Source organism: Choloepus didactylus, chromosome 2, assembly GCF_015220235.1.
Source record: "Choloepus didactylus isolate mChoDid1 chromosome 2, mChoDid1.pri, whole genome shotgun sequence".
Taxonomy (NCBI): domain Eukaryota; kingdom Metazoa; phylum Chordata; class Mammalia; order Pilosa; family Megalonychidae; genus Choloepus; species Choloepus didactylus.
The window spans coordinates 197212191-197233377 of record NC_051308.1 but is presented as its reverse complement, the minus strand read 5'-3'; the positions used below and the strand labels follow the sequence as shown (position 1 = coordinate 197233377).

The 21187-nt window shown below is 36.4% G+C and overlaps 1 protein-coding gene across 1 annotated transcript in view; it reads right to left on the bottom strand.

Moving 5' to 3' along the window:
* The window catches only part of FAF1 (Fas associated factor 1), a 618418-nt gene that overhangs the window by 141340 nt on the left and 455891 nt on the right, over positions 1-21187 (bottom strand). Inside the window, exons 11-12 of the mRNA XM_037827260.1 lie at positions 21036-21099; positions 20013-20094 (exon numbers count right to left, since the gene is read on the bottom strand). Coding sequence (XP_037683188.1) covers positions 20013-20094; positions 21036-21099 — 146 coding nt within the window. The remainder of the gene's footprint in view (positions 1-20012; positions 20095-21035; positions 21100-21187) is intronic.

Genomic DNA, 21187 nt, shown 5'->3' with positions numbered 1-21187 from the left:
GCCAGCGTCTGCTCCAAAGCTCTGGCCTCAAAACGGCTTTCTCCCAGGACTTTCCTCTCTAGCAAGCTTGCTCCTCTTCAAAACATCACTCCCAGCTGCACTCCGTTTCCTCTCTTTGAGTCAGCTCATTTATATGCTCCACCGATCAGGGCCCACCCTGAATGGGCGGGGCCACACCTCCATGGGAACATCTCATCAGAATCATCTCCCACAGCTGGGTGGGGCACATTCCAAGCAAATCCAACCAGCACCAAAAACGTTTGCCCCACACAAGACCACAAAGATAATGGCATTTGGGGGACACAATACACTCAAACCGGCACAGGCAGTAACTCTTAATCACTCACTCAATGGGAGTGGCAGAGACTGTTATAACCCTAAATATTCATTTTCAATTTCTTTCTTAGTGAGAGAATCTTTTTTTTTTTTTTTAAAGTTGTATTAATGGCTAATCAGACTAAAGACTAAAGACTACATTTCTCAGCCTCCCTTTCAATATAGTGTGGTTACACAACTAAGTTCTGGCCATTGTAAGCAGAAGTGCTAGCTGGAGCCCCAGAAGACATCCTAAATCATGATAAAACTATAATCCTACCATCCAGTGGAGCAAGATGATAGGAGGAAACTGAGTCTTTGACCCTGTGATGTACCCTGCCAGTCCTGGAGAGTCAACCTCTGGACTTCTTAAATGGAAGGCAGAAATTAACTTTTACTTTGTTTAATTTTAACTTTTCTGTTTAAAAAAAAAAAAAGAAAACCTAATCCTAACTCTTACAATAGATTAACTATAAGAGATCTTTAATCATATATAAAAATTGTAGTCTATGGAACTGTGTCATTAACCCATAAGATCTGAAGAAAAGATATGCATATATGGATTAGTTCTTGACCCATCAGGAAGACTCTCACAACCTACCAGCAGGCCCCCAATTATACTTTAAGGGATTAAAACTACCAGTGGACTGTGGCAAAGACTAGCACCTGATTCATCATTTAGAAAGTTCCATCTTGGATAGCTAGTTAGTGAGAAGAGAGGAGAGGACCTTATTCTTGGAAGGCCAACTAGAAACCAGGATCGGATAAAGGAAAAAGAAGACATAGATGTTGCGGTTGGGTGTGCATCTCATCTAGGCTTCATGCAAAGGGGCATGGAGAGCCTTCACTGCTAACATGCAGTCCAGCCCAATTAACCCACAGAGGATAGCAGACTAGGATTTGCTATAGTGAAGTGTGCACCTGCCTAAAATGCTATTTGTGCCATATTATATATATTTGATACCCAAAAGGGTGGTTGAAGTTACGGTAAATGGCTGGTCTAGGTATTTTTAAATTACCTGTCTACACATATAATTTTTTTTTTTTTTTTTTTTTTTTTGCGTTTGTTGTTTTTTTTTTTTTTTTTTTTTTTTAATCATCATTTTATTGAGATATATTCACATACCACACAGTCATACAAAACAAATTGTACTTTCGATTGTTTACAGTACCATTACATAGTTGTACATTCATCACCTAAATCAATCCCTGACACCTTCATTAGCACACACACAAAAATAACAAGAATAATAATTAGAGTGAAAAAGAGCAATTGAAGTAAAAAAGAACACTGGGTACCTTTGTCTGTTTGTTTGCTTCCCCTACTTTTCTACACATCCATCCATAAACTAGACAAAGTGGAGTTTGGTCCTTATGGCATTCCCAATCCCACTGTCACCCCTCATAAGCTACATTTTTATACAACTGTCTTCGAGATTCATGGGTTCTGGGTTGTAGTTTAATAGTTTCAGGTATCCACCACCAGCTACCCCAATTCTTTAGAACCTAAAAAAGGTTGTCTAAAGTGTGCGTAAGAGTGCCCACCAGAGTGATCTCTCGGCTCGTTTTGGAATCTCTCTGCCACTGAAGCTTATTTCATTTCCTTTCATATCCCCCTTTTGGTCAAGAAGATGTTCTCCGTCCCACGATGCCGGGTCTACATTCCTCCCCGGGAGTCATATTCCACGTTGCCAGGGAGATTCACTTCCCTGGGTGTCTGATCCCACGTAGGGGGGAGGGCAGTGATTTCACCTTTCAAGTTGGCTTAGCCAGAGAGAGAGGGCCACATCTGAGCAACAAAGAGGCATTCAGGAGGAGACTCTTAGGCACAAATACAGGGAGGCCTAGCCTCTCCTTTGCAGCAACCGTCTTCCCAAGGGTAAAACTTATGGTAGAGGGCTCAACCCATCAAACCACCAGTCCCCTATGTCTGTGGTCATGTTAGCAACCATGGAGGTGGGGTAGGCGAATACCCCTGCATTCTCCACAGGCTCCTCAAGGGGGCACTACATCTTTTTTTTTTTTTTTTTTTTTCCCCTTGTTTGTCTTTTTTCTTTTTTCTTTTTTTTTTTTTTTTTTTTTTTTTTAACTTTCCCTTCTTTTTTCAAATCACCTGTATGAAAAAAAAAGTTAAAAAGAAAACAAACATACAATAAAAGAGCATTTCAAAGAGACCATAGCAAGGGAGTAAGAAAAAGACAACTAACCTAAGATAACTGCTTAACTTCCAACATGTTCCTACTTTACCCCAAGAAAGTTACATAATATAGCAACATTTCAGTGAACTTGTTCCTACTACAACCATCAGAAATTAACAGACCATAGTCATTTCTGGGCATCCCCAGAACGTTAAATAGCTTATCTGTTCTTCCTGGATTATTGTTCCCCCTTCCTTAATTGCTCTCTACTGCTAGTTCCCCTACATTCTACATTATAAACCATTTGTTTTACATTTTTCAAAGTTCACATTAGTGGTAGCATATAATATTTCTCTTTTTGTGCCTGGCTTATTTCGCTCAGCATTATGTCTTCAAGGTTCATCCATGTTGTCATATGTTTCACCAGATCGTTCCTTCTTACTGCCGCGTAGTATTCCATCGTGTGTATATACCACATTTTATTTATCCACTCATCTGTTGAAGGACATTTGGGTTGTTTCCATCTCTTGGCAATTGTGAATAATGCTGCTATGAACATTGGCGTGCAGATATCTGTTCGTGTCACTGCTTTCCGATCTTCCGGGTATATACCGAGGAGTGCAATCGCTGGATCGAATGGTAGCTCTATATCTAGTTTTCTAAGGAACTGCCAGACTGACTTCCAGAGTGGCTGAACCATTATACAGTCCCACCAACAATGAATAAGAGTTCCAATTTCTCCACATCCCCTCCAGCATTTGTAGTTTCCTGTTTGTTTAATGGCAGCCATTCTAACCGGTGTTAGATGGTATCTCATTGTGGTCTTAATTTGCATCTCTCTAATAGCTAGTGAAGCTGAACATTTTTTCATGTGTTTCTTGGTCATTTGTATTTCCTCTTCAGAGAACTGTCTTTTCATATCTTTTGCCCATTTTATAATTGGGCTGTCTGTACTATTGTCATTGAGTTGTAGGATTTCTTTGTATATGCAAGATATCAGTCTTTTGTCAGATACATGGTTTCCAAAAATTTTTTCCCATTGAGTTGGCTGCCTCTTTACCTTTTTGAGAAATTCCTTTGAGGTGCAGAAACTTCTAAGCTTGAGGAGTTCCCATTTATCTATTTTCTCTTTTGTTGCTTGTGCTTTGGGTGTAAAGTCTAGGAAGTGGCCTCCTAATACAAGGTCTTGAAGATGTTTTCCTACATTATCTTCTAGGAGTTTTATGGTACTTTCTTTTATATTGAGATCTTTGGTCCATTTTGAGTTAATTTTTGTGTAGGGGGTGAGGTAGGGGTCCTCTTTCATTCTTTTGGATATGGATATCCAACTCTCCCAGCCCCATTTGTTGAAAAGACCATTATGGCTCAGTTCGGTGACTTTGGGGGCCTTATCAAAGATCAGTCGGCCATAGATCTGAGGGTCTATCTCTGAATTCTCAATTCGATTCCATTGATCTATATGTCTATCTTTGTGCCAGTACCATGCTGTCTTGGCAACTGTGGCTTTATAATAAGCTTCAAAGTCAGGGAGTGTAAGTCCTCCCACTTCGTTTTTCTTTTTTAGAGTGTCTTTAGCAATTCGAGGCATCTTCCCTTTCCAAATAAATTTGATAACTAGCTTTTCCAAGTCTGCAAAGTAGGTTGTTGGAATTTTGATTGGGATTGCATTGAATCTGTAGATGAGTTTGGGTAGAATAGACATCTTAATGACATTTAGCCTTCCTATCCATGAACATGGAATATTTTTCCATCTTTTAAGGTCCCCTTCTATTTCTTTTAGTAGAGTTATGTAGTTTTCTTTGTATAGGTCTTTTACATCTTTGGTTAAGTTGATTCCTAGGTACTTGATTTTTTTAGTTGCTATTGAAAATGGTATCTTTTTCTTGAGTGTCTCTTCAGTTTGTTCATTTCTAGCATATAGAAACATTACTGACTTATGTGCATTAATCTTGTATCCCGCTACTTTGCTAAATTTGTTTATTAGCTCTAGTAGGTGTATCGTTGATTTCTCAGGGTTTTCTAGATATAAGATCATATCATCTGCAAACAATGACAGTTTTACTTCTTCTTTTCCAATTTGGATGCCTTTTATTTCTTTGTCTTGCCGGATTGCCCTGGCTAGCACTTCCAGCACAATGTTGAATAACAGTGGTGACAGCGGGCATCCTTGTCTTGTTCCTGATCTTAGAGGGAAGGCTTTCAGTCTCTCACCATTGAGTACTATGCTGGCTGTGGGTTTTTCATATATGCTCTTTATCATGTTGAGGAAGTTTCCTTCAATTCCTACCTTTTGAAGTGTTTTTATCAAAAAGGGATGTTGGATTTTGTCAAATGCTTTTTCAGCATCTATTGAGATGATCAATTGATTTTTCCCTTTCGAGTTTTTAATGTGTTGTAATACATTGATTGTTTTTCTGATGTTGAACCATCCTTGCATGCCTGGAATGAACCCCACTTGGTCATGGTGTATGATTTTTTTAATGTGTCTTTGGATTCGATTTGCAAGTATTTTGTTGAGGATTTTTGCATCTATATTCATTAGGGAGATTGGCCGGTAGTTTTCCTTTTTTGTAGCATCTTTGCCTGGTTTTGGTATTAGATTGATGTTAGCTTCATAAAATGAGTTAGGTAGTGTTCCATTTTTTTCAATGTTTTGAAAGAGTTTGAGTAAGATTGGTGTCAGTTCTTTCTGGAAAGTTTGGTAGAATTCCCCTGTGAAGCCATCTGGCCCTGGGCATTTATTTGTGGGAAGATTTTTGATGACTGATTGGATCTCTTTGCTTGTGATGGGTTGGTTGAGGTCTTCTATTTCTTCTCTGGTCAGTCTAGGTTGTTCATATGTTTCCAGGAAATTGTCCATTTCTTCTACATTATCCAGTTTGTTGCCATACAGTTGTTCATAATATCCTCTTATAATTTTTTTAATTTCTTCAGGATCTGCAGTTATGTCACCTTTTTCATTCATTATTTTGTTTATATGGGTCTTCTCTCTTTTTGATTTTGTCAGTCTAGCTAGGGGCTTGTCAATCTTGTTGATCTTCTCAAAGAACCAACTTTTGGTGATATTTATCCTTTCTATTGTTTTTTTGTTCTCTATGTCATTTATTTCTGCTTTAATCCTTGTTATTTCTTTTCTTCTACTTGGTTTAGGATTGGTTTGCTGTTCATTTTCTAGCTTCTTCAGTTGATCCATTAGTTCTTTGATTTTGGCTCTTTCTTCCTTTTTAATATATGCGTTTAGTGCTATAAATTTCCCCCTTAGCACTGCTTTTGCTGCATCCCATAGGTTTTGGTATGTTGTGTTCTCATTTTCATTCGTCTCTATATATTTAGCAATTTCTCTTGCTATTTCTTCTTTAACCCACTGATTGTTTAGGAGTGTGTTGTTTAACCTCCAGGTATTTGTGAATTTTCTAAGTCTCTGATGGTTATTGACTTCTAATTGTATTCCATTGTGGTCAGAGAATGTGCTTTGAATAATTTCAATCTTTTTAAATTTATTGAGGCTTGTTTTATGTCCCAGCATATGATCTATTCTGGAGAAAGTTCCGTGAGCACTAGAAAAGTATGTGTATCCTGGTGATTTGGGATGTAATGTCCTGTAGATGTCTGTTAAATCTAATTCATTTATCAGATTGTTTAGGTTTTCAATTTCCTTATTGGTCTTCTGTCTGGTTGATCTATCTATAGGAGAGAGTGATGTGTTGAAGTCTCCCACAATTATTGTGGAAACATCAATTGCTTCCTTTAGTTTTGCCAGTGTTTCTCTCATGTATTTTGTGGCACCTTGATTGGGTGCATAGACATTTACGATTGTTATTTCTTCTTGCTGAATTGCCCCTTTTATTAGTATGTAGTGGCCTTCTTTGTCTCTCAAAACATCCCTGCATTTGAAGTCTATTTTATCTGAGATTAATATTGCTACACCTGCTTTCTTTTGGCTGTAGCTTGCATGAAATATTTTTTTCCATCCTTTCACTTTCAATTTCTTTGTGTCCCTGTGTCTAAGATGAGTCTCTTGTATGCAACATATTGATGGTTCATTTTTTTGATCCATTCTGCGAATCTATATCTTTTAATTGGGGAGTTTAATCCATTTACATTCAACGTTAAAACCGTGAAGGCATTTCTTGAATCGGCCATCTTATCCTTTGGGTTATGTTTGCCATATTTTTCCCTCTCTCTATTAATATCCTTTATTGTACCCATACCGAATCTCTTTAGTACTGAACCTTTCTCCAAGTCTCTCTGTCCTGTCTTTGTTTCTCTGTCTGTAGGGCTCCCTTTAGTATCTCCAGTAGGGCAGGTCTCTTGTTAGCAAATTCTCTCAGCATTTCTTTGTCTGTGAAAAATTTAAGCTCTCCCTCAAATTTGAAGGAGAGCTTTGCTGGATAAAGTATTCTTGGCTGGAAATTCGTCTCTCTCAGAATTTTAAATATATCGTGCCACTGCCTTCTCGCCTCCATGGTGGCTGCTGAGTAGTCACTACTTAGTCTTATGCTGTTTCCTTTGTATGTGGTGAATTGCTTTTCTCTTGCTGCTTTCAGAACTTGCTCCTTCTCTTCTATGTTTGACAGTGTGATCAGTATATGTCTCGGAGTGGGTTTTTTTGGATTTATTCTATTTGGAGTTCGCTGAGCATTTATGATTTGTGTATTTATGTTGTTTAGAAGATTTGGGAAGTTTTCCCCAACAATTTCTTTGAATACTCTTCCTAGACCTTTACCCTTTTCTTCCCCTTCTGGGACACCAATGAGTCTTATATTCGGACGCTTCATATTATCTATCATATCCCTGAGGTCCATTTCGAGTTTTTCAATTTTTTTCCCCATTCTTTCTTTTATGCTTTCATTTTCCATTCTGTCATCTTCCAGGTCACTGATTCGTTGTTCAACTTCCTCTAGTCTTGTACTATGAGTGTCCAGAATCTTTTTAATTTGGTCAACAGTTTCTTTAATTTCCATAAGATCATCCATTTTTTTATTTAGTCTTGCAATGTCTTCTTTATGCTCTTCTAGGGTCTTCTTGATTTCCTTCATATCCCGTACTAGGGTCTCATTGTTCATCTTTAGTTCTTTGAGTAGCTGCTCTAGGTGTGTCTCTTCTGGTCTTTTGATTTGGGTGCTTGGGCTTGGGTTATCCATATCGTCTGGTTTTTTCATATGCTTTATAATTTTCTGTTGTTTTTGGCCTCGTGGCATTTGCTGTCCTTGATAGGGTTCTTTTAGGGTTTGTAGACCAGTTGAAGTCCTTATCTCTAGTTTATCAGATGTACAGCTTCGTGGAGTACACTTTCTCTAACTAACCAGCAGGTGGCGTCCACGAGCCACCTGTTCTCCACAAGCCAGATCTCCCCTGCTTAGCCTTTTTGGTGAGTGGGGGGAGTGAGTCTTGTGGGGCCCAATGGGTGTCCCAAGCTTGCGTGTGTAGTTGGTGTTGCCTGCCCTGTATGTGGGGCGTGTTTCTGGGCAGTCGGGGAGGGGGGGTGGCCCTAACAATCAAATCTCCCTGATGATCCTAGAGTTTTAAAGCTACTGCAATAGTCTAATCCTTCAGTTCAGTCCTGCCACAGTTTGTCTCTGCCACTGACCCACAAGTCTTTGGTATTGGCGTATGGCTCCTGAGACTTGCAAGTGGGCCCCTCTTCCAGGCTGTGCACCCCGGGTCCTCTGTTGAGGGATGACTGTGCTATGTCACAGGTGAGTGCCGTCCCCCCAGGGCAGTTCTGGGCTGCTGGGCTGTGTTGGGAGGTTCCCAGTCTGCTCAAATGATGGCTGAATGGGGCTCTGTTAATTCACACTGCTCCCCCTTCCCAGCTCTGGGACATTCAGCTGAGGTTGCAGGGAAGGCTAATGTCCACGCCCAGTTTTGTGGTGTGTGCCTGTTATTTGAAGCACTTCCGTCACACTGGGTTGTCTGGGGCAGCTCTGGGCTATGGGGCTGGCGATGGGCAGGAGTGTTTCCTGTCCACCAGGATGGTGGCTGTGAGCGGACACCCCCCTTTTCTTGGGAAGTTGTGTTGTTTAGTGAATTTTCTCAGCCACTGGATTATTGCCTTTTGTCTCAGAGCTCTCTTATTTCTGCTCTTGACTTGACGTGCCCAAATTTCAATTCTTTGAAGCTTTCTGTATTGAGCTTCTTAGAGTAATTGTTTTAGAAAAAGCAAAAAGGATTTAAAAAAAAAAAAAAAAAAAAAAAAAAAAACAACAAAAAAAAAAACGGCCCTCCTCAGAGATCTAATGGGTTATTGAAATGCTAATAGACAAAGCAACCAGGGCCATTAAGGAAAGGTGCCCTGGGCAGAGAGATCAGCCTTGCTTCGGGATTTGCATATGCGCCTCAAGGCCTGAGCTCCGCCCTTCCCCTTTCTGTGTTCACCAGAACTCCAAAAATCCTCTGCTTTTACTTTGGAGCTTCTCGTGTTGTTTTCCTTCTATGCCCGTCTCCTCTCTGCTGGGCTGGCTGCTCTCAGAGTCTCTGGTGTCTGGCCTCAGTCTATCTATGGTTGGAGTTTGAATCAGTAGAATGAGTTTCCGATGAGAGCAGCCACTGCAATTCTCCCTTCTCCTTCCTGGAGCTGACAGCCCCTCCTCCCCCGGGACTGAGCCTGGCAGGGAGGGGCGCGGGTCCCCTGGCCGCAAAAACTTACAGATTTCGCTGATCTCAGCAGTTCCACGTTTTCATGAGTGTTGTATGAAGTATGCCCAAAGACAGATTGCTCTGTGGTGTCCAGTCCACGCAGTTCCTGGCTTTTTACCTACTTTCCTGGAGGAGTAACTAAAACATACAGCTCACCAGTCTGCCATCTTGCCCCGCCTCCCCCACATATAATTTTTAAAACACAAAAGGAAATGTAGTATATACACTACTAAGCTCCTTGCTTTCTTAACTTGACATAGCTTAAACATCATTCCAACTCAATATCTATGAAGCAGTATCATTCATTCTAATGTTGCATAGTATTCCACTATGCATTGTTATGAATGTACCATCATTTATGTAATCAGTCCTTTATTGATGGACATTTAAGAGTTTCAGTGTTTTTCTATTAAAAACAACATTGTCACAGATATTCTTTTATTGACCTTATTTCTCATATGTATAAGTGGATAAAAATTTTCTGCTATTATGATAGATGAAAATGATATATTAGTGTAGTTTTATTCTACATTTCTTGTATTATGAGAGATATGAAGTAAGGTGATATATTAGTATAATCTGCATTTCTTGTATTATGAGAGACATGAAGCATCTTTTTATACTTAATGTGTAATTTTTATCTCCTGCCCATATTGGGTTGTTGTTTTTCACTTACTGATTTTTGGAGTTCTTAAGAAGTGTATACATATTAGGGAAATTAGGGGAATGAGTTTCAAATATCTTTAATAAAGATACTATGCACTATTTAATATCAGAAATACTTTGCTTTTCTTAATACAATTATTTATAAAGGATTGTAAATGATAAGGCTAATTTAAAATCAACACACTCTATTGAAATGCTACACAGAGGAAAGGAAGGCCAGAACACATCAGTGTAGATCTATGTCAAAAGCAGTGTTAGTCTCTTCGATTTTGTTAGGCATTCCAAGGAGGGTGGGGAGAAACAGGCTACTACACGATACATGTGTATAAAAAGGAATACAAAGGGCAAACACGGCTATGAGTGTCAGCAAAAATCTGCTTTCAATGGCCGTCTCCAAAATGTCTCTCTTGGCTGCAGCAACACTGAGCTCCTTCTGTCTGAGCTTTTATAGGGCTCTGGTAAACTAATCAAGACCCACATTGAATGGGCAGGGCCACCCTTCCATGGAAATAATCTAATCAAAGGTATTACCCACAGTTGGGTGGGTCACATTTCCAGGGAAACAATCTAATTCAAAGATTCTAACCTAATAAACACTAATACATCTGTCCCCACAAGATTGCATGAAAGAACATGGTGTTTTGGGGGACATAATACATCCAAACCGGCACACATGGGATCTGAGTAACTTGGCTTCTACTGATGTAAGGATTCATTATTACAAGGTGGGCTAATTGACAAGATATTTTTATCCCCAATTCAAAGAAAATAAAACGGAAGTCAGTATCAGGGCCTAATTTGAAATCAAAATCTATCTGTCCAGGTACTCACAAGCACACAATCTCAAAGATGTTTCACATACATTTCAAGGATGTTTTACAGATACATTCTATTAGGCAACCTTGTGAGGTATGTATTAAAATTCAAATTTTTGAACACATTCAAATGTAGTAAATGATGCTCGGAGAGGTTAAGTAATTTGGTTAATGGCACACAGCTAGTAAATGGGGAGCCAGAATTCAAACCTGAGAATTCTGATAAATATTCTTTCTATTATATCTCTTGTTTTCTTTTTTTTTCTTTAAAAAAATTCTTATTAGAGATGTTGCAGGTATACAGAAAAATCATGCAAAGTATGGAATTCCCTCAGTTTTCCTTATAATTAACACTGGTACATTTTTTTTTAAATTCAATTTTATTGAGATATATTCACATACCATACAATCATCCCTGGTGTACAATCATTCACATCACCATTATATAGTTGTGCATTCATCACCACATTCAATTTTTGAATATTTTAATTACCATACACATAAAAGAATAAGAATAAAGGTTAAAGTGGAAAAGAACACCCAAAACATCGCATCCGCCCCCATCCCTCCCTATTATTCATTTACTTTTTGTCCTCATCTTTGTATTCATCTGTCCATACATTGTATAAAGGGAGTGGGAGCAACAAAGTTTTCATAATCACACAGTCATGCAGTGTAAGCTATATAGTTACACAATTGTCTTCAAGAATCAAGGCTACTAGGTTGCATAGAGAGGTGTGGAATTTAGTTAGTCCTGTAGAGCAACCAGTAAATAGCCAGGAACAACTAGTAAATAGTCTGGAACAAGTGTTGGGGGACATCCATGACTGTTCACACATCGTACATCAGTCAAGAACGAGTGGAATGGCTGAGATCACAGCATAAAATCTGTAAGTAAAACTAACTTACTTCTTCCCCCACAGGCAGGGCAGGCTGAGGTGCAAAACTTCACTGTGGGAGAAAGAAGCAGTTCCTGCTGGGAGCAAGGGAATGTAGCTCAACCAAACCCCAATTGCGGTTTTAAAATCTCTTGTTTTCAAGCGAAAACATTTAAGATTAGATATGGAACAAATTTCTTAAACTTAATGTGAAATACTTACAAATTCAATTTAGCTTTTTATACTTTAAAATAGGCAATATGAATAGCAAATACTTTCTGGGATCAGGTAGGGCCCTTTGGGAGAACTGATACAAGTATGGATAAGGCACATGAAGGGAAATAAGGCTTACTTTAGATATACATTGCTTTTGATATTTTAATAAATTTTACCTATACTCCGTTTTACAAGTATGGTTAATGGTTCTAAAAAAAGATGGTGACTAGAACTAAACTGGGAAGAAAATCTTACACAGAAGGCATATCTTGAAACTACTTTATATGGATACTTTAAAGATTTCTAAGTTGGAGAATTAAAGGAAAAATTTAAATATAGTGTTAGCAATATACTCTTTAAGAGAAACATCTAATTACAGAATAGTGTATTTGTTATGGTTGCATGTATGTAAAAGATATCAGCCTTTTCACTGATATACATGTTTGTAGAATTTCGAAAAATTACATTCAAAAAAGTAAAAAAATCTAATAGTTATTTTTTAGGGCTGGAATTCTGTGGTAACTTTCATTTTCTACTTTAAGTTGCATCTGCATTGTTGCATTGTTTTCATTTAATTTTCACAACAAACATGTAAGTATAATAAAAACATATTTTTCTAAAAACAATTACATTAGCATCATAGTTCCTATCTCACACATGTGCAGGATGCTACCTAACTGTCATACAAAATTACTCTAAAAGATACATCCTGACTTTAAGGAATTTAAACTGATGTCATAGACAAAATGAATGCATTGGGCATATTTTCCAAAGCACAAAGAAGTTTGTTTGCCTGGTTTTCTGGATAATGGGATGCTAGAAAGTCATCAATGACATCTGTGGCCTCAGATTTGCACAGAACTTTTTTTTTAAACTTTTTATCAAGAAGGCATTTAGATTTACTTCACCTTAAGGAAACAGAGGTGGCACTACTTTAAAATGGGCTCATTTTAAAAAATAGATATGTTAGACTCTGAAAAACTAACAAGTACTGCTAAAGTGACACATTTCATTTTAGTTGTGAACTAATGCTCATGGTGGGGTCTCAAAATTCCTTTCTGGAACTGTTCTTAGAGCAAGTTCATGAAATGTGTTAGGAAATCAGTTTTGTTATCTTACAAACATGTCTCAAACTTGTCCAAAACTGCTTAATAGTACCTTCCACTTTAGCCACTCTTGAGTGCCTTTATGTATAGCATCCCATTTAAACCAATAAAATATATGTTATCACCATCTCTTTTTTTTCAGATCAGAAAAAAGTTTATTATTTGTTTGAGACCACAGAGCCACTAGGTGGGAAATCAGGAATAGAGCCCTGATTTCCTTAATTTAAGTGCAATATATGGAAAGAGCACTGGGCTTGAATTCTAGAACTGGGGAGGCATAATAAGATTAATGATATCAAGTCCAGTCTCCCAATAGGAAGCTTGCTTCACATGGGAGATAAGTCCTGGCTTTGTGATTTTCATTGCTATTGATTTTTAGTTACCACAAATGTCTAATCATTCTCTAAAGTAATTTCTGTTGTAGGGAAGAGAATTTAGGGGCAGCAGGAATGAGAGGTAGAAGAGCTATAAGGAGATAAAGAACTTTTTTTAGGAAACAAAGACAGGAGTCACCTGACTCCCAGGGAATTATGGTGGTGTTGCCAGTGGTAACTCTTCTGCACCCACTGGGCTCTCACTTGTCTAAAGATAAAATACAGGCTTCATTTAACACATATCTTTTAAATGCCAGCTAATGCCAGGGAATCACAGTCCCCTCCATGTCTTGGCCCAGCAGATTTTCCCAGCCTCATGCCTTGTAATGCAAATCCCTGTCCTGCATTTTATGTCCCAGTAACACCAAACTGGTTGTAATTCCCTCATTTTAATCTTCCAATGCCTTTGCTTTTGACATTTCTTCTGTTTAGAATTCTCTGATTTGCTGAAGTATTCCTCATCTTATAAGATTCAGGTCAGAAGTACCCTCTCAAAAATCTTCCCTCTGAAGTTCTACGGGAGATGAGATACCTCTCCTCTTTGCGTCTACAGTATTATACAGTGTATATCTGTTTATGCTATCTTATCTTCCCAATAGACTGTGAGCTTCTCAAGGGCAAGAAACCTCTAAATCTCAGGTTCTTAATAGCCACGTGATGAATATTTATGGCCTTCAGTTGAAAAAGCATCCCTAATAGTTAAGGGCAAAGGAGGAAGTCATAGAACTGATTGGCACATTGTCAGAAGTCAAAACATTGTCACTATATATTTAAAAGAAACACAAAAACTTATAATACTTCTTTACTGAAGTTGGAACACACAATATAAAGCTCTGCTTTGGACAGTCTGGTGAATGCCTCAAAAAAAAAGGCAAAAAGAACTATGAGCACTTTCATCACCAGTGCTCTCAAATTAAATCAGTTTGAAGCAGTTTTCATTAAGATGGATTGAATGTGGCATCGTGAGAAACACTTTATCAAATGTAGTGTTTTACTTAGTGATTAGCTATATACCAGTTGATGAAGCTCCCCAAATCCTTTGTAATCCCACCACTCCAATAAACATTTAATGAGTATATAAGTTCAAAAAGCCTAGCAAAGGATTTAAACCTTCAATCTTGTTTTTATTTACTCTTAGAACTCAATTTCTCACTTGAAGTGAAGAATGCTGGTGCTTGAGGCTCATCAGTTGCCCTGGTAAAATTAATGTGCCTCCCACAGTTTAAATTAAACATGATATTTAAGATGAAAGAATTTTAGTAAAAATGCCACAGTATCAGTCGCATTCCCCTTAAAAGGTCTGAACATCAGCAAATAGTTTTCTTAAAAATGCTTTAGTCAATATAAAACAAACAAACAAAAAAGATAGAAAAAGTTGGTTTTAACAAATCTGAAAAGGAGAAATGAAGTTTGAAAATTGAACCCTGCAGTTAGCATTGAAAACCGAAGTATGTTGGAATAGTGTAAGTCATACCTGTATTAGAAAACCTAAGCTCTTATGTGGTCTCCACTACTTACTATTGATATGTCTTTGACCAAGTAATGTAGCTTTCCTGAGCCTCAGTTACCTCATCTATAAAATGGGAATACAGATATTGTATATTCTATCTCACTGGTTTGTTGTGGGGTTCAACTGAGATATGTCTAGAAACATGTTTTATAAACCACAATATAAACTTGAAATATCAGTACTATTTCTATACTTACATAGACCTCTTTAGGTAAAAGGTGATATATGTAATCTGGTTGATGACCACAATAAATGCACCTGCTTAGATTTAATTTTGAATAATTTATCCATTATGGAGATTAAATTTTAACTTAAGTCTCTTAAATTTAGAGTAATGTAATAAACTATGCATACACTGTTGATCTTTAACTTGGAAAGAGAAATAAAGAATGGAAAAAAGCCCTGGATAAGGGGAGAAAGATAAAGATATTGTAGGAGTTCAGAGGTTAGTGGATTTTAGCATGAATCTCACCTGAAGTAAAAAATTTAATTACATGAACTGATGATATTCATCTGTTTAAACATCTAGACACTAATCAAAAGCAAAAATTCAATTGTACTGTTTCATTAGAAATATCCCAGACTTAATAAACAGGAGTTTATACTCCTTTGGGGATTATCAGTCTGAATTCAAATGCTAACTTACTGTACAAGACACTTAGCAAAAGTTCTTTTTGTTTGTTCTATACTGTATATTCAAGTATAAGTATATTCATATAAAATTATAATGTATGCAGTATACATAGTATATCTTACAGTATCTTTTGAAATGGGATTTAAAAAATAATTATGCCTGTTTCAGGAGCTATAATTTAAGTTTCAAGACGCCCTGACATTTTCTGCTTACTTCAGTTGCTTAGCAATCTTGTTTGTGGGAAAGCAGAGACAGAAATATCCCAAATATACTCTTATGAAGGAATGAATTGAGAAACAGATGACTTTAAGGATATATTGAGATACTCTTTCAAACATATTTCAAACATATTTATGTCCAATAATGGATTTTAAAAATATAATAAAATGGCCAGATTCTGTAATCATTAAAAATCCCATTATAATAAAGTATTCAGCATTACTTACAAAAAAAGCATTCATGGAAAAAACATTTAACATGAATCTAACAAAGTTTTAAACCTAATATCCATTTCTTAGGAAATAGAGGGATAGAGAAACAAGTTAAATAATATCACAGAGAAACAATCAAACAAATCCAGAATTTGGAACAATCTACAAGTCATCTGGTCTGATTTCTTCAAAATGCAAATGTCATGAAATAAAAGAGGAGGAGGGAGTGACGGTGCCAGTTTAAAGGGGATTTAAGAAGGCTAACAACCAAATATAATTCATGATCCTTAAGTGGATTGTGGTTCAAAAAAAAAAGGAAAGAAAAAAAAAGAAAAGAACAGAAAAGGAAAGGAAAAAAACAGCTAAAAAGACATTCTGAGGATGACTGGAAAAGTCTGAATATGCATTGGGGATTAAATGATATTAGGCAATTGTTAATTTTGTTAGATGTAATAATGGCATTGTGGTATTGTGATTATGATTACTATTTCTAGAAGATGCATGCTGAAGTATTTAGAGGTAAAGCATGATTTGTAATTTACTCTGAAATGGTTTAGCAGAAAATAATACATATACAGGGTATCCTAAATGTTTTTGTTCAATTTAACCTTTAACAGGTTTCCAAGTTTAACTCTGACAAATTTTAAAAAATCAATTGAAATATTATTTGTATTTCTTTTATTATATTTGTTTTTGTAAATTTTTGAATAATTAATTTGATTTAAATCCTCTGTTTCAGTCAATGTTTGCCATTTTCAGAGAAACTAAACCAAAAATGTAATGTAAAAATTTATTCATCAAGGAAGTGGGGAAAGATGGTGGCATAGGAAGGGGTGGAATTTAGTTAGTTCACTAGAGCAACTAGAAAAACAGCCAGGATTAACTAGAAAATAGTCTGGAACAACTGATGGGGGGACATCTGTGACCAAACACACATTGTACACCAGTCTGGAATGGGTGAAATGACTGAGATGGCAGCACAGAACTGTAAGCAAAGCTGGTGCCCCTCTCCCACTGACACAGTAAGCTGAGGTGGAAAAAGAGTGGAAAAAAGAAGCAGTCCCTGCCGAGAGCAAGGGAATGTAGCTCAACCAAGCTCCAACTGCAGTTTTAATTAACAAATTTGGACTACTGAATACATGCTATGAGCACAGATAAACCCGGAGGAAGCTGGAAAGGAACCTGGAGCTTTCTCCTGGCAGAGAGGCGGTGGGGTTGATGGAAGGAAAAAAAATAAGAAAAGAAAATAAAAACAGAGGCTTTTGGAGTCTACTGAGCTTAGAATACTGGAAAAGGGATGTGTCCCAAGAAAAGGGGCACACAGAACTGGCTACCAACTCCAGTTCTTGCCTAGTGAATGGGAGGGCTGGGAACTGGCTCTGAAAAGGAGACTTCTTTTTTCTTTTTTTTCTCTCTCATTCTAAGTAGCTAATTAGAGAAAGTATCAGGCATTTTCAATTGTCAGCACTGATCCAGGCAAAGGTGGAGTTAAGATAGAGAGTCAAAGGAAAAACTCAAGTGGAGAAGATAATTCCTTAGAGGACTTATCTTCCCTAAGAAAAGGGGCCAGCTCAAGTGGCAGTCCTCCCTCAGAGAACTCAGATCCCAGGGCCTGGGGTGGGGTAGGGGTAGGGAACAAAACACACAGGAACAGATCAAGCTTGGATTCTGACACCCTCAGTCCATGGCCGGGACAGGGTTCACTGAGAATTATATGCACTGCACTTCTTTTCACTAGTGGGGAGTGCCACCTGCTGGGCAGGAAAGGAAAAGCACAGAGTCTAGAGGCTTCACAGGAAGGTCTGACAATCTTCTGGGTCTCATCCTCAGGGAAACCTAATACTGAATACAGTCTCCTCCTGAGACCTGGGCCCATCTGGTCTGAGAAAATCTGGTTGGGGTAATCAAGGAAAACAGATGCCAAGACAACAAAAAATTATGAATCACACTAGGAAAAATGAAATAGCCCAGTCAAAGGAAAAAACTTACACTTCAAATGAGATACAGGAGTTGAAACAACTAATTAAAGATGTTCAAACAAATCTTCTAAATCAAATCAATGAGCTGAAGGAAAATGTGGCAAGAGATGAAAGATATGAAGGAGACACTGGATGACCATAAAGAAGAACTCGTAAGCCTGAAAAAACAAATGGCAGAACTTACGGGAATGAAAGGCACAATACAAGACATGAAAAACACAATGGAGACATACAACAGCAGATTTGAAGAGGCAGAACAAAGCATTCAGAAACTAGAGGACAGGACAACTGAAATCCTATAAACAAAAGAACAGATAGGGAAAAGAATGGAAAAATATGAGCAGGGCCTAGGGAATTGAATGACAACATGAAGCACACAAATAAACATGTCACGAGTGTCCCAGAAGGAGGAGAAAAGGGAAAAGGGGCAGAAGCAGTAATAGAGGAAATAATCAGTGAAAATTTACCATCTCTTATGAAAGACATGAAATTACAGATCCAAGAAGAGCAGTGTACAACAAACAGAAAAGATCTGATATGTGATGATGAATGCACAACTGAATGATGATACTGTGAACAACAGTCACTCTGGATGACTGTATGAATATATCTCAATAAAATTGCTTTAAAACTTTATTCATCAAAATCACAAATCAAAATAAGTATTGAAAATGTAAATAATTAAATTTTAAATGTTGCTTTTTTGTAAGTTTCTATATTTATAAAGGTATTAAAACTCAAAACTCCATTAAGACTTTTCGGATGCCTTGTATATAGAAGAGGGAATTGTGACAAAATGTTAAGAATTATTGAATCAAAAAATAAGGAATTTAGGTGTTCATTGTCTCATGTGTTGTACTTTTAAAATTTTTTGAACAGTTTTATAATAAAGTTAAAATATTATAAAAGAAAATATACTTGAGGAAACAATCATATAATAGTAAAAGGTAAACAAACTGTTGTAACAAGAATATAGCATAACTGAATTTTATATTAAACATACATATATATTAAATGCCCTTATCTGAACAGATGATGAAAAAATATTTCTTTAAAAATAATCATTTTATATGCGTAAAAATGCATAAAACAACCTTTAAAATAAGCTATTCCATTATTCTTAGGATAAAGAACAGCTTATATTTCTTACTTTATTAACTGTCAAAGATAGTTCTAAGTCTTATTACTAATTATCCTCATAGAATTCAATTTTTAAAATGAATTTTCATTTAGAGTAGAGTTTAATGTAAATTAGAAACTAGAAATCCCAGAATCTTAAAATTGCTTGACCTTTTTAATTTCAATAACTTTCCCCTCTAATCTGACCATCCACTATTCCTTCGATCCCCCCTTCTTTACTTTTCATCCATTAAACATATATTTAGTATCTATAATGTATAGGTACTTATGGTATACCTTCCCTGCCAAAAAGAAAATCAAATCTCCTGGGAAGATGTTATATATATGGAAACATGTATATGTATGTGTGTGTGTATACACTACATATATATTATACTTGTACATTATTCCAAATTTTGGATTTGTCTGATTATTTCCTTCTGATATTATTTAACTTGTTTCTTTATCCCTGTATTTCCTAAAAAATGGATATTATGTCTAAAACTTTGTTAGATTCAGGTTAACTCCATATATGTAAAATTATGAATAATGTGTTAATTGTAATATGAGCAGAGGGTATCACTGGAAAATACTTATGGAGTAGGTGGGGCCAATGTGAGAGAAACGGAAGGGTCAGGAGAGGTTAAGTTTTAAAGGAAGTGTAGGAAATAAAGAGAAGGATAAAGGCATTTCTTATAGTTGGGACAACATGAAAAAAGATTAAGATTATGAGGAACTACAAATGGTATAGTATTGCCAGATAAAGTAAAAGGAAGGGAATTCAAATGGCTAAAGCTGTACAAATAGGCAGGAGCCAGATTATGGAGGTTGTTACTGCCATGTCAACACACAGTTAGAGTGAATGAATAGACTTTTCTTGCTCAAAATGTACTTTCTGAATTCTTTTTTTAAATGCAATCTTATAGATATATTCACCATATAATCCAGTCAGTGGCTCACAGTGTCATCATACAGTTGTGTATTCATCACCATAATCAATTTTAGACCATTTTCATTACTCCCCCCCAAAAAAATAATAAAAATAGTAAAAAAAAAGAACAACCAAACCATCCCATACCCCTTTATATTAATAAACACACACACACACACACAAAGCACTGAGATTGCTTCAAGCTCAGTGGCAAACCTTTGGGCTGTACTTTTTAATCAGAAAAGGTAAGAGTATACTTACATCACGGGCTTTCACATAGAAGGCCTCTTGAAAAGCAGCTTCTAATGAGCCAATAAAAAATACAGGATGGCAGTCACCATATCTATAGGAGAAAATGAGTCTATTAATTAAAATATATTTCAAATTCCCTCCAAAATTTCACAAATCTAAGCCATGATTTTTAAGTAAATGTTGGAACGAATGTCTCTTAAGTACAGACTAAATATTAATACATTTCTTTAAAGCCTTGGAAATAGGCTTCATTAGTTTTCAAAATTCCTTTTGACCAATACTGACATATTGAAGAAAGGAATTTTAAATATACTTGGAAAACAGATTTAATAAACGCTATGAGACCATGTCGTTTATAAGTAGCAATTCTTGGTTCCCACTTTCATAAGATTTTCCTAGTTACATTAGTCTTAACTTCCCACTTTAGTTCATTCATTCAAAATTCAATACAGAGGAAAAAATTGGTTTCTTGCAAAGCTTCCAAATTACATTTAGAAAATAGCAATTAAGAGAAACATCATTTAAACGAAAATTTAGGGCTAAATATTTAAATCTTTTTTATATTTAAACACCTCAGTAGATTCTCAAATGCATATGAAATAGTTTACATTAGACTCTTAAAAGAAGAAATGATAAAAATATTAAAAGAAAAAATTCATCTTCAGTCTTTATTTTTTAATCTTTTTACTTAAAATTATTTTAAAGGATACTGTGTTCATTTGTTTGTCCTAGGATATACTAAAAATTAGTATCATATATCCTAGTCCTTTTGGAAACATAGTCAAGATATTAAAAATACTGATACATTTATTGTGCCTCTATAAAGATACAGAGATACGCTGAATACACCTTTGACTGAAGTGGCAAAATGGTTTACAAGTTACTATCAAGACTATCAAGACTATGCAAATTTATAAATGAATCCTTTGAATACTTTAAATTTACAACAATCTATGACTAAAATTGCCCAAGAAAAATATCACAGTAGCATAAAAGATCATCAATTTTATATAGTTAATGTCCTAACCCTACCTTGAAGAAAACTCTGCTGTAAATTGTAATAAGGCATCTCCTTCATTTTCTGCGTTTTCTGGCACTAAAAAACAAACAAAAGAAAAAAACAAAAACAAAAACAAAAAAACAAATAGACACAAAAAACAAACCACATAACATCTAATCCCACA